The 15491-nt window shown below is 34.3% G+C and overlaps 2 protein-coding genes across 18 annotated transcripts in view; one reads left to right on the top strand and one right to left on the bottom strand.

The window, feature by feature from the left end:
- The window catches only part of NCAPG (non-SMC condensin I complex subunit G), a 47176-nt gene extending 36130 nt beyond the window's left edge, over positions 1-11046 (top strand). The window contains exons 15-21 of the mRNA XM_086406365.1: positions 4311-4492; positions 4759-4933; positions 7077-7238; positions 7493-7631; positions 7975-8058; positions 9860-9935; positions 10814-11046. Of these exons, the coding sequence (XP_086262491.1) occupies positions 4311-4492; positions 4759-4933; positions 7077-7238; positions 7493-7631; positions 7975-8058; positions 9860-9935; positions 10814-10931 (936 nt within the window). The 3' untranslated portion in view covers positions 10932-11046. The remainder of the gene's footprint in view (positions 1-4310; positions 4493-4758; positions 4934-7076; positions 7239-7492; positions 7632-7974; positions 8059-9859; positions 9936-10813) is intronic.
- Positions 10729-15491, bottom strand: part of LCORL (ligand dependent nuclear receptor corepressor like) — a 179537-nt gene continuing 174774 nt past the window's right edge. For all 17 annotated transcript variants that reach the window (XM_086406338.1, XM_086406341.1, XM_086406336.1 and 14 more), the window contains one exon: positions 10729-13385. Coding sequence is in view for 7 of the 17 variants with exons in the window: in XM_086406360.1 (XP_086262486.1) it covers positions 13205-13385 (181 nt within the window). In the remaining 10 variants the exon portion in view is untranslated. The remainder of the gene's footprint in view (positions 13386-15491) is intronic.

The raw sequence follows: 15491 nt of genomic DNA, 5'->3' as shown, positions 1-15491 counted from the left end.
GTGTGTTTATTCTTTGGCATTTTCTCTCTAAGATCAAGTTATCTGTTAAGAGACAGTTTTAATTCTTCCTTTTCAATTTGAATATCTTTTATTTCTTTTTCTGGTATAATTGTTCTGGCTAGAACTTGCTGTACAGTCTTGAATAGCAGTGGTTAAAAAAGGCATCCTTGTCCTGTTTCTGATCTTAGGGGGAAAGTTTTCAGTCTTTGTTGACTATAATGTGGAATCTTCATAAATGCCCTTTATCGTTTTGAAGAAATTCTATTTTTCTCTGAGGTTTTTTCCCCCTAATCATAAAAGCATGTCTAATTTTGTCAAATGGTTTTTCTGTATGAGTTTAAAAGATCATGTGATTTTTTTTTTTTTTAATTGCTATGGTACATTATAATGCTTCATTTTCTTATATTGAACCACCGTTGCATTCTTTGGATAAATCTCACTGAGTTATGTTGTATAATCTTTTTAATATGTTGTTTGGTTTGATTTGCTAGTAATTTGGTAAGGATTTTTTACATTGGTATTCATAAGGGAAATTAATCTATAGTTTCCTTGCATTGTCTTTGTCTGCCTTTGGTGTCAGGGTAATACTGACCTCATAAATTGAGATAGGAATTGTTTTCTCCTGTTTTTTAGGAAGACTTTGAGAAAGATTGCTGTCAGTTCTTTAAATATTTGGTAGAATTTACACGTCTAGTCTTAGACTTTTCTTTTGGAGAAGTTTCTGATTTACTCATTCAAGCTATGTATTTTTTATTGGTGTATTCAGATTTTCTATTTAAGGCCCTTTTGGCAATTTGTGTGTTTCTAGGATGTGGTTCATTTCATCTAGGTTGTTTAATTTGTTGATATTCAGTTCTTAGTATTATGTTTATAATCCTACTTTTTATTTTTGTAAGGCCAGTTGTAATGTTCCTGCTTTCATTTCTGATTTTAGTTATTTGTGTCTTTTTTTTTTTGTCAATGTAACTAAAGGTTTTTCAGGTGTGTTGCTCTTTTCAAAGAAACAACTTCCAGTTTCATTGAGTTTGTTTTTCCCTCTAATTTTCTGTCTCTTTTTTTAGTTCTCTAAGATGTAAAGTTAGCTTATTGGTTTTAGATTTTTTTTTTTAACGTAGACATTTACTGCTATAAATTTTCCTCTGAAACTTTGGTGCGTATCAAAAGTTTTTGTGTTTTTTATTTTTATTTATCTAATTAAGCAGTTTCTAATTTTCATTTTGATGACTACTTTGACCTGTTGGTGTGTAAGAAGAGTATATTGTTTAATTTACATACTTGTGAATTTTACAGTTTTCTTTTGTTACGCTTTTCAAGTGTTTTCCATTGTAGTTGGAGAAGATACTTTGTATGTCATTCTTTATGAATTTACTGAGACTTGTTTTGGGTCTAATACAGGCTCTATTCTTGAGAATGTTCCACGTGCTCTTGAGAAGACTGTGTAGTCCACTGTTGTTGGGAGTGTTTTGTATGTTTGGTAGATTTATGGTGTTAAGTCCTCTACTTCCTTATTGGTCTGTCCAGCTGTTCTATTCATTATGGAAAGCGGCATATTAACATCTTCAGTTATTATTTTCGAGCTGTCTTCTACTTACAGTTCCATCAATGTATTCCAGATATTTTGGGGCTCCGTTTGTTTTATGTTTATAAGTATCTTTTTGATGAGTTGACCTTTTTAAAATTAATATTTAATGTCTTTCCTACTGTAACAATTTTTGACATCACATTTTGACTATAAATTGGTGGAAATAAGTCCTTATTAGTATTTTCTTAAGTTTTTAGTTACTAGCCAAGTAATAAGACTGACTTCTTATTGGGAATTATCCAGTGCTGTGGGTTTGCTGACATTGCGTAGATGGAAAACTATTGAACAGGAAAATTGACTGTAGATGAATGAGTTTTTTTTGTTTTTTTTGTTTTAATACTGCAGGTTCATTAATCTCTTTCTGGCTTCACTGGATTCTGTGACTTTGATTTTATTTTTGTCATAACCACTAAAAAATTTTGACTTTCTTAATTGTCCTCTGGGCCATATACAAGTTTTCTTTACATGCTTTAAAGACCTGCAGTCCTGTCCCAATTCAAATTCCTATGTTAGAAATTTTAAAAAGATGAAAGACATGCAGCCTTTGGAATTGGAGACTTAGAGACTTGTGTTCTGGTAACATCTTTGAATCTTCAATAAGGTATTTATTGTCTCTGGCCTGTTTCTTTATCTTTGAAATGGGAAAAATGATGTTTATTCAGGCTGGTTCTTTAATTTAGTCAACTATGGTCTTGAGAGTACAGTGCTGGGTGGAACAAAATCTCTGCCCTCATGGTTGTTTTGAGCCCTAAATGAGTTTGTGTGTGTAAAGAACCTGTCAGTACTCTGGCACTTCTTTTTCTTTTTATATTTTATATTTTTATATTTTTCTTTTTATTTTTGAGTTTTGAAAATATTTCTGAAATAGTTTTTGTATTTCCTCATTCCACTGGATTTCCCTTCTGCCCCCTCTAGTTTAGACTTGTCTTTCATTCCCAGATTATGGCCTGTCAGCATTGTTGCTGTTGTTCAGTCGCTCTGTCGTGTCTTGACTTTTTGTGACCCTGTGGACTGCAGCACACCAGGCTTCCCTGTCCATCACCAACTCTTGGAGCTTGCTCAAGCTCATGTCCATTGAATCAGTGATGCCATCCAACCATCTCATCCTCTGTCATCCCCTTCTCCTGCCTTCAATCTTTCCCAGCATCAGGGTCTTTTTCAGTGAATCAGGTCTTTGCATCAGTTGGGCAAACTATTCAGGATTGAATTCCTTTTGGATTGACTGGTTTGATCTCCTTGCTATCCAAGGGACTCTCAAGCGTCTTCTCTAACACCACAGCTCAAAAGCGTCAATTCTTCAGTGCTCAGCTTTCTTTATGGTCCTACTCTTAAATCCACATGACTGCTGGAAAAACCATAGCTTTGACTATATGGACCTTTGTTGGCAAAGAAATGTGTCTGCTTTTTAATATGCTGTCTAGGTTGGTCATAGCTTTTCTTCCAAGGAGCAATTGTCTTTAATATCATGGCTGTAGTCACATCTGCAGTGATTTTGAAGCCCAAGAAGATAAAGTCTGTCACTGTTCCCATCGTTTCCCCATCTATTTGCCATGAAGTGTTGGGACTGGAGGCCATGATCTTCATTTTTTGAATGTTGAGTTTTAAGTCAGCTTTTTCACTGTCCTCTTTTTATCAAGCGGCTCTTTAGTTCCTCTGTTTTTTTTTTTGCCATAAAGGTGGTGTCATCTGCATATCTGAGGTTATTGATATTTCTCCCGGCAGTCTTGATCCCAGCTTGTGCTTCATCCAGCCCGACATATCGGATGATGTAGTCTGCATATACATCACAGAATCTAGTTAAATAATCTATGACCTGTCAACCTAATTTTCCTGAAATCTCATTTGTCTAAGTACTCTTTCAAAAATCTTCAACGATATCCTACCTCATTGAGGGTGAATTTCTTTACCTAACTTTCAAGGTCTCTCTAACCTGATTGCTAAGAAAACTTACTTTCTATTTGTAATAAAAATAATCACTGACATTTGTTAAGGGTTTACTATGTGGATGGCACTTCTAAGAGTTTTACATATATTCTTTGTCTTTTGTGATAAGTACTTCTGTTATCCCATTTTTTATATATGAAAAAAGTGAGTCACAAAGAAGTTAAGTAATACGCATAAGATCAGATCATGCAGCTAGGAAGTATCAGAGGCTTGAATTTAATTCAGGCTTAATAGCCAGTATTTTAAACTACTACTCTTTTATACCTGTATCTCTGTTTGAATACCACTACCTCTTTTTCATTTTTTTATCTAGTTTTGTTTTGGTTACCCTTTTTTAGGAATGCCTTTTTCTTCTTGTACACCTTCTATTCACATTTTACATGTTATTCACACATAATGCCACTCCTGCCTGTGGAACTTTCATTTATAGACACCTTCTCTGATGGTAGAGACTGTTACTGAAAGTTTTCTATATTTTAGCACCATGGTAAGTGTTTAATACATATGGTTTTGGTTTCTGGTTTCACAATATTACCTTTTGGTTCTTTTTGTTCTTCTGAAGAATTGAAAGGGAATTTATAGCTAGACTAATAGTTTGTCACATAGCCTTAACCTAAAAAGAAGAAATAAAATCCTCTTATGTGCCTTTAAATAATCATAATAACATGAATGCTTTTGGATAAATTTATATAAAAGTACTGTAGGATGGGCTACAATGTAAGGCCTAAAAGGGAAGTATTAATACAAATAAAAATTTTCTTTTAATGAAAGTCATTTTTAATAGGTGTCTGAACTCAGAACAGGAGCTGCAGAAGGACTAGCCAAGCTGATGTTCTCTGGACTTTTGGTCAGCAGCAGGATTCTTTCTCATCTTGTCTTGTTATGGTACAACCCTGTGACTGAAGAGGACATTCGACTTCGACATTGCCTCGGCGTGTTCTTCCCCATGTTTGCTTATGCAAGCAGGTATTTAGTCATATTGATAAACCAAAGTCTAGCTTGAAATTGAATCCAGGCTCCTCATGAGTCATAGTTATAGTATTTTGCTGTTAGTTTTCTTTTTCTTCAGTGGTAAATGAGAAGAATTTACCTAGATTCTATCTACCTGAATTATTTGGCTCTTTCCTAGATAAACATGTAGTATGTCTTGATAGGGTGAATTTTGCATATAATGTTTTTAAAGAATCATATGCTTTTTCTTTGGTAACATACCTTGAATTGTTTTTCAATAGGACTAACCAGGAATGTTTTGAAGAAGCCTTTCTTCCAACTCTGCAAACACTGGCCAATGCCCCTGCGTCATCTCCTCTAGCTGAAATAGATATAACTAATGTTGCTGAGTTACTTGTAGATTTGACAAGACCAAGTGGGTTAAATCCTCAGGCCAAGAATCCCCCAGATTATCAGGTGGGTGAGTATATTAGCCTATGGATGGTAAGGGTAGTAACTAGCATGCAGGTCACTGCTTTGGTAAAATAATCCTTCTGATAGTTTCTTTAAAATAGAGAGGCTGCATATTGATCTTAAAATTTCTGGCGTAAGTGGTAGTACATAACACTAAGAAAAGAAAAATGTCTTTTGCAACTGTGTCGGGGGACCTAGAGAGTGTTTTGTCTGAAATAATTTGAAATAATTCAGACAAAAGACAAATACTCTGTTAATTACTTATTTGTGGAATCTAAAAAATAAAAAGAATGAATATGACAAACGGATATAAAGTAGAGACTAGTGGTTATCAGAGAAGAGAGGGGAGGGATAAGACAGAGATAAGGGATTAAGAGACACAGACTACTATTTATAAAATAAACTACAAGGATATACTGTACAGCAGGGAAATGTAGCCATTACTTTAAAATAATTTGAAATGGAGTATGTTCCATAAAAATACTGAATAACTGTCATGCACCTAAAACTAATATAATGTTGTAAATTAACTACATTTTAATTTAAAAAGGCCTTTTGGGAAATGGGGAGATATCATATAAAAATAAAAATGCTAACATTTTTGATACTGAACGAAAATTACCAAAAATTCTTCATTTTTACCATCCCCTCCCCACCTCGTGCTGGCTGTTACTCATTTTGAATAATGACCTGTTATGTAGGGCTCATTGAGTGCTCAATTATTGATATACCTGCTATGTTTCTGATACAAGGAAGGGGAATTCAAAGGATGAAACTCACCTGAAGCTTAGTTTTGTTTTTAATTTAGAGAAGATACAGTTAGTGCATACTCTCGCACAAATTAAATGTAAGCTGGTTTTTAACCCTTTAATATCATTTAATCAAACATTCACCATATTGAAAATTAATGTGTTATGAATTATTTCAGATGTCAGTATATTAAGTTGAAGGTATTGGTCTTTTGTTTTAATTGATATTTTAGTTTTTGATATTTAGTGACTGAATACCTTATTTGAGTTACTAAGTTACATGTTATTAGAAAGAAGATTACAAAAATTAAGACAAAATATAGTAAGGGTCAGTGATATAGCTAAGTGCTTTAGCATTTTAGAAGATGGCAAGTTTCATGTGCTTTGGATGGTAAGTTAGGCATTACTAGTTTTAAATCTCGCTGAGTAAAATTTACTTAGGCCTTGTTTGGATTTGAGGAGTGGTTTGGATACAGAAAAAGACCCAGTGCAGGTGATCAAATGTAGCTAGTTTTATAAGTCATGTTGGGGAACTGTGGAAAAATCTTTACAGCTAAGGGTCCTGAATAGGCCTGTTAGGGCAGAACATTAGGATAGGGAATTTGGAGTTGACTATTTGCAGGGAGTATAATGAAAGGCTTAATGGGATAATAGTCATTATTGGGAAGATTAATTTGATTGTCAGTTTCATTAGGTGTGGTGAGTTGGTAAGAGGAATAGAGAATATTAATAAAGAGAGCAGTTAAAAAATTGGTTTTAGGAAATAAATGCTTGTAGAAAGAGAATAGAAAGTAGTAGTAAAAAGTAGTAGAAATTGACATAGAAAAAAAGTTGCTGTACAGAAGCCTAGCAGAAAGAGCTTTGAGGCGGGGGAATTGGAAGAATCCAAGATAACTCTGAGGTCCTAGGTGTGGATGACAGAAGACCTCAAGAACCTGTTGACATTAGGGTGTACTCTTATGAGCAGCATCTTGGAGGAATGAAGGAAATAGATTGGGTAGAGGAAAATTGAACTGTCATGCAGTCTTAAGGTCTCAGCTGATCTCACAGGAAGTTCCAGAATTAGGAGTGTTCTTTGCTTTGTCCAGAATTGAGATAAGGCTGGGCTGTTGTACCTGTACATCTACCAGTTACTGAATGTGGATTAACCCTTGGGGAGGAAGTGTGACCTTAAGCTTGGTTCAGTCTACATGTGGGAACTTTTAGCCTCTAAAACTCAAGGTAGCCTGGAGCGTGAATGGTTCAGTACACATTGTACCACAGCATCTACTATAAGAAGGGGAGCTTACATGGGGAGGGTTATGTTAATTTTGTTTTAGACATTTGGAAATGATATGTAGGACTGTATTACAAAGTTACCATTTCAATTTACCAGTATTTTTCTCTTGATTTGCCAGGCCTTAACAGTTCATGACAATCTGGCTATGAAAATTTGCAATGAGATCCTAACATGTCCACATTCACCAGAAGTTCGGGTCTATACGAAAGCTTTGAGTTCTTTAGAACTCAGCAGCGATCTTGCTAAAGATCTTCTGGTTGTGCTGAATGAGATTCTGGAGGTAAGTAGTTTCTAGTCACTCTTAATGTGTATATGTTTTTTTTTATCAAAGTAGAATTTACATTCTATTAAATTTATACATACATTAGTATTTGGTGCTCATTTCTTGAAGTAAATATTTCCTTCATAAATTTCATAGAATTTTTAGAATGCTTTATTAATTTTATCATTATATAGTTTTTTTAAAAGGTTAGAAAATGCTGCATTAAAAAATATGCTGCATAAAAAATGCATAAAATTTTTTTTTTTTTACAGCAAGTAAAAGATAGAACATGTCTAAGAGCTCTTGAGAAAATCAAGATTCAGATAGAAAAAGGAATTAAAGAACATAGTGACCAAGCTGTAGCAGCACAGGATGACATCACAACTATGACTGTTCTTCAGAGTGAAGATGGTAACGATATAGTAACCTGAGTATTTATAAGATTCTCCTCCTCTAACATATAAGTGATAGATGTCAGAAATGGAAGAGTTTTTCTAATTAAATTCACTTGGGAAAGTGTATGAATATTACTGATAAGTGTTTATTGTACTTGTATAGATTTTTTATGTACATTTCTCACCATAATACCATGCCTACTATGTTCCTAAGAGTTTTGTTTGCTTATTTTCCAGTGTTCACACTTGGAACATTTACTTATGGTACATTTTCAGTAGCTGCTTTTGGGACTGATTGTCACTGACTTGGTCATATTTTATGAGGCTATTTTTAATAATTATATTATTTCCTTTAATAGAAAAGAATAAAGATGTATACATAACTCCTGTCAAGGAAGTAAAAGCAACTCCAACGAAATCCACTCAGCAAAAGACCAACAGAGGTAATAACATGGATTGTACAACTTTATAACTTTTCAGTTTTGTTATCGAATGAAATACTTTGTTTCCTTGGGTAAGTGTAAAGATTTTTCAGTGTCTTGCTGCTGCTTCTGCTAAGTCGCTTCAGTCGTGTCCGACTCTGTGTGACCCAATAGACGGCAGCCCACCAGGCCCTGCCGACCCTGGGATTCTCCAGGCAAGAACACTGGAGTGGGTTGCCATTTCCTTCTCCAATGCATGAAAGTGAAAAGTGAAAGTGAAGTCACTCAGTCGTGTCTGACTCTTCGCAACCCCATGGACTGCAGCCTACCAGGCTCCTCCGTCCATGGGATTTTCCAGGCAAGAGTACTAGAGTGGGTTGCCATTGCATATCCTTAAGTTTCTTTTTGATTTGTTTCAGCTTATATTAGGTTTTACTTTGTTTCTAAAAAAGGTAATAACTGTTGCTTCAAGTGCTTTTGATTGAAAGAAGTATGATGCAAAAGATCTGTTGAAAAGGACTGTTTGAGTTAAACTAAGATTTATCAGTTGTTTGCTCTCTGTCCTTTATATGATTAAGCATTTTTGTCCCTTTTATCTTCCTAGTATTTTTCTGGGCTTCTATTTTCCTTTTATTTCATGTTTTCCCAATGTAATTTATTTTCCAAGGGATATCCAACAATAAGGGATTTGTTGGAATAAAGTAAATGTTGACTATTTAGGGGTCACTTAGAAAAAAAATCTGAAAATCAAGGTCTTTTTAATCTTTTATTATTTTCTTATTACAAAAGCAATGCATGCTTGTTACAGAAGAATCAGAAAACACATCCAAGCAAACTAAAGAATGCTAATAATTCCATTCATGAGTCAACCATTAAAAAAATTTTTTTTGAAGCCCTTTTCTATTAAGATTTAATTATTTCTAAATGGAATCTGGCCATGATATGGTTTTGAAGCCAGTTATTTGAATGCTGATTGCTAGATATTGTTCCATATCAGTCCCATATTGTTGGATGTTTTCTTGGGGATAACTGCGTTAGAAGTTTACAAGCAAATATGTAATGTTGGAAGAAAACAAAAGTCTCAATTGAATAAGTATGGTATATAAATTTCAACCAAATGACCATACTGAATAATTTGGCTTTGATCAGACTGCTTTTAGTCAGATATACTACACGAATTCCACCTCTTTTTTTAATAGCTCAAATTTCATTTGTATATGATATTTTATTATCATAAATGAGGATCATCACAGGCCACTTAACTTTGTAAATTTCTATCAGGTAGAATTTTTGTAACCCCCTCCAGCATATAAAGGCCTTAATTTTATTCTGAAATGTTTTAGGGCACACATTTGAATTGCCCTTGTAATTTGAATATTTTGAATATTTTCTTGTAAAATTTTAATATTTTACAAGAAACCATATCTTACTGATTGAAGTTCTATTTCTTTAGGACCTGTTTTATGGGCTTAATCTGTATTTCTAACCTTATCATTAGGTCTACATATGCCTTGTGCCATAAGGGGTACACTCTTTATGTAGCATTTTTCACATGCTTCGTTTCCCCAAATGAATTTAACAGAATTTCCCTCCGTATAACTCAGTTTCCATCTTTTCCCTTGCCTATTGTCAGAGCTTACATAAGAAATTAGTAAAATTTTAATCTTACTTGGGTTCCATTTCTCTATGGTATTGGTACTTTGTATCAAGGTGTCTGGGGACCAGGAGGGAAGGGTGGTGAAGAGGGGAAAATAAAGGGTGGGTAGTTGAGAAAATAGCTTTAAAATGAGCAATTGATAATGAGTTATATACTGTCTTTAAGGACGGAGAAAAGTGGTAGCTTCAGCTAGAACGAACAGAAGACGTCAGACTGTTGAAGCTGAGGCTAACTCTGAAAGGTATGCCATGTACATCTAGAATATGTAAAGAAGCCTATCTTCATTTTTTTAAAAATTATCTAGAAGTTAAAAAAATTGTAGTTTGCTTATACTGTGAATATATAACAAGATAATCTGAAAATGTATATTTTTAGATTATCCAGGAGTATTTGACTTCCTCTGGTTTGTGTGCTTTTCCTATTGGTTGACATGACTTTTAGTACTATGTAATTATTTTTATGTTCAAATTATATTTCCATCTGTTCATCTAATTAAAAGATCACGTATGTATGACATCTCTGAATTTGAATTGGCAAACTACTGAGATTTAGATTTGGGTTCTCTACATTTATAATGATAGAATAATTCTGCCTGTAATTTGGATGGTGTTAGTGGTATAATTTATTTTTGATTTCTGCCAATAAGCCACTGTTGGAAGCTGAATGTTTACAGCTGTCTTGTGTTCATTCATTCATTCATAGGTAAAATGTATATATTTTCAGTATATAATTTTAAAGGTATATATATTTTCAGTATAAAATTTTTAAATTGAAAAAGTATCTTTTGGGGATACTTGCTGTTTAGTGTTTTAGGAATTTATTTGCCTAAATAAATACAACTTATTTTTTTCACTACTTGAGTATCCCATAAAATTCTTGGGCAGTTGCTATGGTTCCTGTTTAATTACAGGCTTCATTATAGAAATTTAAGTTTTTGTTTTTTGCTTTATTCTGTATAATACCAGGTCAGTGTTTCTTGGTTTTGAGATTTTAGTTTTAAGCTCAATGGAATCAGGATATCAATCACACACTGATAGAATGACAGAAACAAAATTTTATTTATAAACAAACTTGTTTTAAAGCTTATATTTAAATTGGTGTATTTCAACATCTGTTTAGTGATCATGAAGTTCCAGAATCAGAAATGAAGATGAGATTACCAAGACGAGCCAAAACAGCAGCACTAGAAAAAAGTAAACTTAACCTTGCACAATTTCTCAATGAAGATAAAAGTTAGGAGAAGAAATGATGGAGGTGGAGTCCTTTGAAAAATGGCCTTTAAAATTATGTTCAGTTCTTTGCTTTAATAAAGTTACCCTTGTATGAAAATTAAAGTCTGATTCTTGCAGAAATTTCTGGTGTGCGATTCCACATTGTTTTATCCTGTATTGAATCTATAAGTGTGCTTACTGCTCCATCTGCTATCAATCAATCATGGATTTAATAAGAATCTAAGGTGGGCCTGGGAACCTGCCTTTTAACAGGTCTCCCAGGTGATCCTTATGAATTTTCATGTTTAAAATCATGGCATATGGGCAACATCTAAGTGTAATTAGCGGCTGCTTGCTTTGAGAAACGACTTAGCTGTGGCATATCCAACATAGATAATAACACCTCAGAACACATTTTTAAAATGACATCTTAAGGACAAATAAATACCACAAACTAGCCAGAAACAAGCTTATTTCCAGGGAAGACTAGTATGATGAACCAGAGTCCCCAGCATCCAAGTTCAAAAGTTATCATTTTTTGATCCTTACACTTTAAAATATTTTGATAATGCTACTTGTATAGGTGATTTTTTTCCCCAAAGTGTTTGCATATGAGAGCCCAAGTTTGCTTATGTTGATGGTTCCTTGGTTAGGGAGATGTTCACATATATGTATTAATGATGGGGTTTTCTGTGTTTGGGATATAACAAAATATTTATTGTGAGTGATTAAAAAATACTAGTAGGAAAAGAATGTGACAGGAAGTTCACTACATACTAATTTATGAGCACTATTTCTTCAACTGTAAATTTATTTTCTGAATAAAATTGGCACTTGCCTGACTTAAGAAACTTACTCTGTCAAATCAGTCCTCTTTCCTTGTGTTAATACCCAACAAAACGTCTTTTACCCTCTGATAATCTAATTATTCAGAACAGAAATAACCTAACATTGGATCTATTTTAATAATTGTGCTTTTTTTAAGGTTTATTTCTGAGAGGCCATTTCTTTAAGGTGATGTTCTCCGATGGAGCTGAAGTTAAGACTGCTGTGCTTTTCTGGGCCAGATTGCTATGTTACATATGTATATATGCTTTATACAACTGAGAAATATAAAAGGAGCCCAGAAGTTACAAAGAATGCTTATTAAGCTAAAAGGAGAATGAAGATATGGTGGTGATACAAAACAGTGAAAAACAGGTGATTGTTTTTCATTCTGTTGGCTGTCTTTTCCTGTGCTTCAAATTCTTTATGTAAGCCTTTTTGATAAATCCCTGTCATTTAAAAAATTATTTGGGGGGTGGGGTAGGTTGGGATAAATAAGGTCTTAAAAGGTATGCTATAAGTAAAAGTCTTTTTATAATCTCAATAAACTAAATCCCTTTTAATCCATAGCTATCCAAAGGGAAGCAGCCATATTCTTACATACTTACATGGACCACCATACCACAGCTTGCTTTCTCTGGCATGGAAAAATAAGCACCAAACTTTGAGTATTCTTACTATTCAAGTTTTAGACACAATCACATAAGCCAATGGTGAAGCTATGCTTTGCACTACTAAAGGAATATTATCCTCATTTTAGGACATCCCTTTACACTTTAAAATAAATGGCTAGAATACAATAAAATCAATAGATGTAAATCCATTTACCATTTTTCATTCAAAACTGATAACTTAAAAAAATCAAACAGTATTCTTATCTGCAAGAGGCACAGATATGCTGAAGAGTAAACATGCAGTTGTGCCATTGCTCTTAAAGCCCACAGACTTCATAGGTTTAAAAGTACAGAGAAATAACTGATCAGATTCTCCCTATGAATGAAACACTTGATGATAAACTATGATCAATTTTCTATACATATATAACTTTGAAAGAGATACTTCTAAGAGATACCTTTGCCTTTTACCAATTTGCTTCGAGGTAGTTGGTATCCACCTGTTAGACAACTGTTCATGGGTCAGGTCATCAGAAGTCTTTACAGCACTAACCTTCTAAATTTCACAATGCATTATATATTAAGACTTTGTGTACAGAAATAAAACGGGACAATTATATATTTAGGGTGTAAAAAATTCACAAAATGCCATTAAAAAGAGAAACATCAAAATCCATTTGTACTGCAAAATTCCACAATGGTCTGGCATAAAACATGTAAAAAATACAAAAAATATAATCAAAATGATTAATGATTTTATAGACAAATCACAAGACCGGAAGTATTTCAAAATCAATAAATGCTATTGGCAGAAAGAACGTTGATGTACAAAATAAGGATAGTGCAAGAAGAACTGCAATCTATTTCTCTTCACTTTTGAGATTTTGGTTATGAACTGTACAGCTTGCTAGAGATGCTGCTGTCAACTTCAGATTCCATTCAATGGGATGATTAAGGCACATCTTAATGGGGCTCAGAGGGCAACTTGCTGTATTCCCATCAGACAAATTCAGTTTCTCATCAGTTTTCACTTGTAGCATGCTGGAAAAGAAAAGTGTAAAGCACTTTAGTTTTGCTTTCATTTCAAAGAAATGATCAACCTTAGAAAACTCAGTAGTTTTACTGTTTGGACCCCTAAACAGCATTTTTTTTTTTTTTTAAAGCTCCTGCTGCCTTAATGAACTGAATGCAAAAACATAAGTAATTGAGAGCTGACTCAGATTCCCCTGAACAAAAAATAGCATATATGGATTTCATCAGTATCCCTCAGGATATTTGACCTACTGAGCTTGGCATTCAACCCTTTTAACGTTTCCTTTAACCTATCAAGGATCGCAGACACTTTGACACAAGAAGGAATTAACCTCTGTTGAATGCCTACCATATTCTAGGCACATTCACATGCATTATCCCACATTTCATTAACAACCAAGCAAGGCTGGTATACTGTAAGCCCATAAGAGACGATAAAAGTGAGTCACAGAGTTACAGTACAAATAAAATTGAGTCGCAGGGCTGGAGCTGAAATACAGTCCTTGCTCTTTATGCCTGTCTACTAGCTCTCTGATGAGAATCTTCTCTAAAATCACAGACTTAACAGTCCAAAGGTAGCTAGCCACTCCACACGTGACGCACATGTAATCCCAAGTCTTAAGTAATAATGAAAGTCAATTCACATCTTCAGATGTGAGTCCTTATGTTTAGAAACAGCTTGATACACATTAGCTCATTTGACATGACTGATGAGTTCGACTGATGAGTTCAATTGGGCTACATCATTCCTAAGCTTTCTCTGCTACTGCTGCTAAGTCACTTCAGTTGTGTCCGACTCTGTGTGACCCCATAGATGGCAGCCCACCAGGCTCCCCTGTCCCTGGGATTCTCCAGGCAAGAACACTGGAGTGGGGTGCCATTTCCTTCTCCAATGCATGAAAGTGAAAAGTGAAAGTGAAGTCGCTCAGTCGTGTCCAACTCTTCGCGACCCCATGGACTGCAGCCTACCAGGCTCCTTCATCCATGGGATTTTCCAGGCAAGAGTACTGGAGTGGGGTGCCATTGCCTTCTCCGAAGCTTTCTCTAACTGCACGTCAATGATTCTGCCCATTAGTAAAGAGGAAGCTGAGCTGTGTAGTGTAGTGGCTTATTAGAATTGGTAAATGGCAGCAGCATACAGACTTCAGTAGCAATTTCCTGAACCCTCCTTGCAACTTCAAACAACTGACTCATTTGTCATTCCATAAACCAGAAACTTAACCTGTTAAATGGTATTTTAACAACTATCATATTTTCACTGAGTTTTCCCCACATTGTTCGTTTCACTGAATGACATTTCAATTTTTATAAATAGATATGAAACAATGACAGCCTAAAAGACTACCAATCAAAAACAGTAAATCACTTAAAAAAAGCCATATGATTAATGACAGTAATGTTTTTCCTTCCTCCAAGGACTGCCAGTCTTCATATTTATTTGTATTTTCAAAACAAAGTTTGATGTATGCCCCTTTGAGAAACTAAAGGAAGCTATACAAACCCAATCATATTAATTGAGGTACCTTGGTAGGTATGTATATCAGGTATCAAACTCCCAAATAAGAAAACAATGGCATGGATCAACAAATCGTGGTCATAAAAAATTTTCTTTTTTTTTTGCTATTTAACAAAGTATTAATCACAGAGTAATAATAACTATTGTTCTTTTCAATACTTAAGGACAATTTTTTAAAGTTACTTTTTTAGAGAGTAAACTCCAAATTTGGGAACACAAACTCTAGAGGTGCACAAAACTATACAAATGCATGGGAAAAAAAATCAGTCAAGAAAAAGAACTCAATGTTAGTACCCATATACAGATTGACATGTTTAATCAATACATACCTACCAAAAAAGTAACGTTCAAAATTTGGGCACCTGTGATCTACACAATACTAAGAATAGAACACAGCCCTTACTAAGGCTTCGAGTACCATCTAGGTTCCTTATCTGATACAGACATGGCCTTACTTTGGATAAGTACCTCTCTTCTAGCTTCCTCCCCCTTTCACCAAAGTGTGTAGTGTTAAACTAAACCTTTACATTTGTCTATAGCTCCATATAGTTTTTAAAGCATGTTGATTGACTCTCATTAGATCATCAGAAACAGGCCCG

The sequence above is a fragment of the Bos grunniens genome, chromosome 6 (genome assembly GCF_055505025.1).
Source record: "Bos grunniens cultivar Pamir isolate PY7600 chromosome 6, Bosgru_T2T1.0, whole genome shotgun sequence".
Classification (NCBI taxonomy): Eukaryota; Metazoa; Chordata; class Mammalia; order Artiodactyla; family Bovidae; genus Bos; species Bos grunniens.
This window is presented reverse-complemented; position numbering and strand designations above follow the sequence as displayed.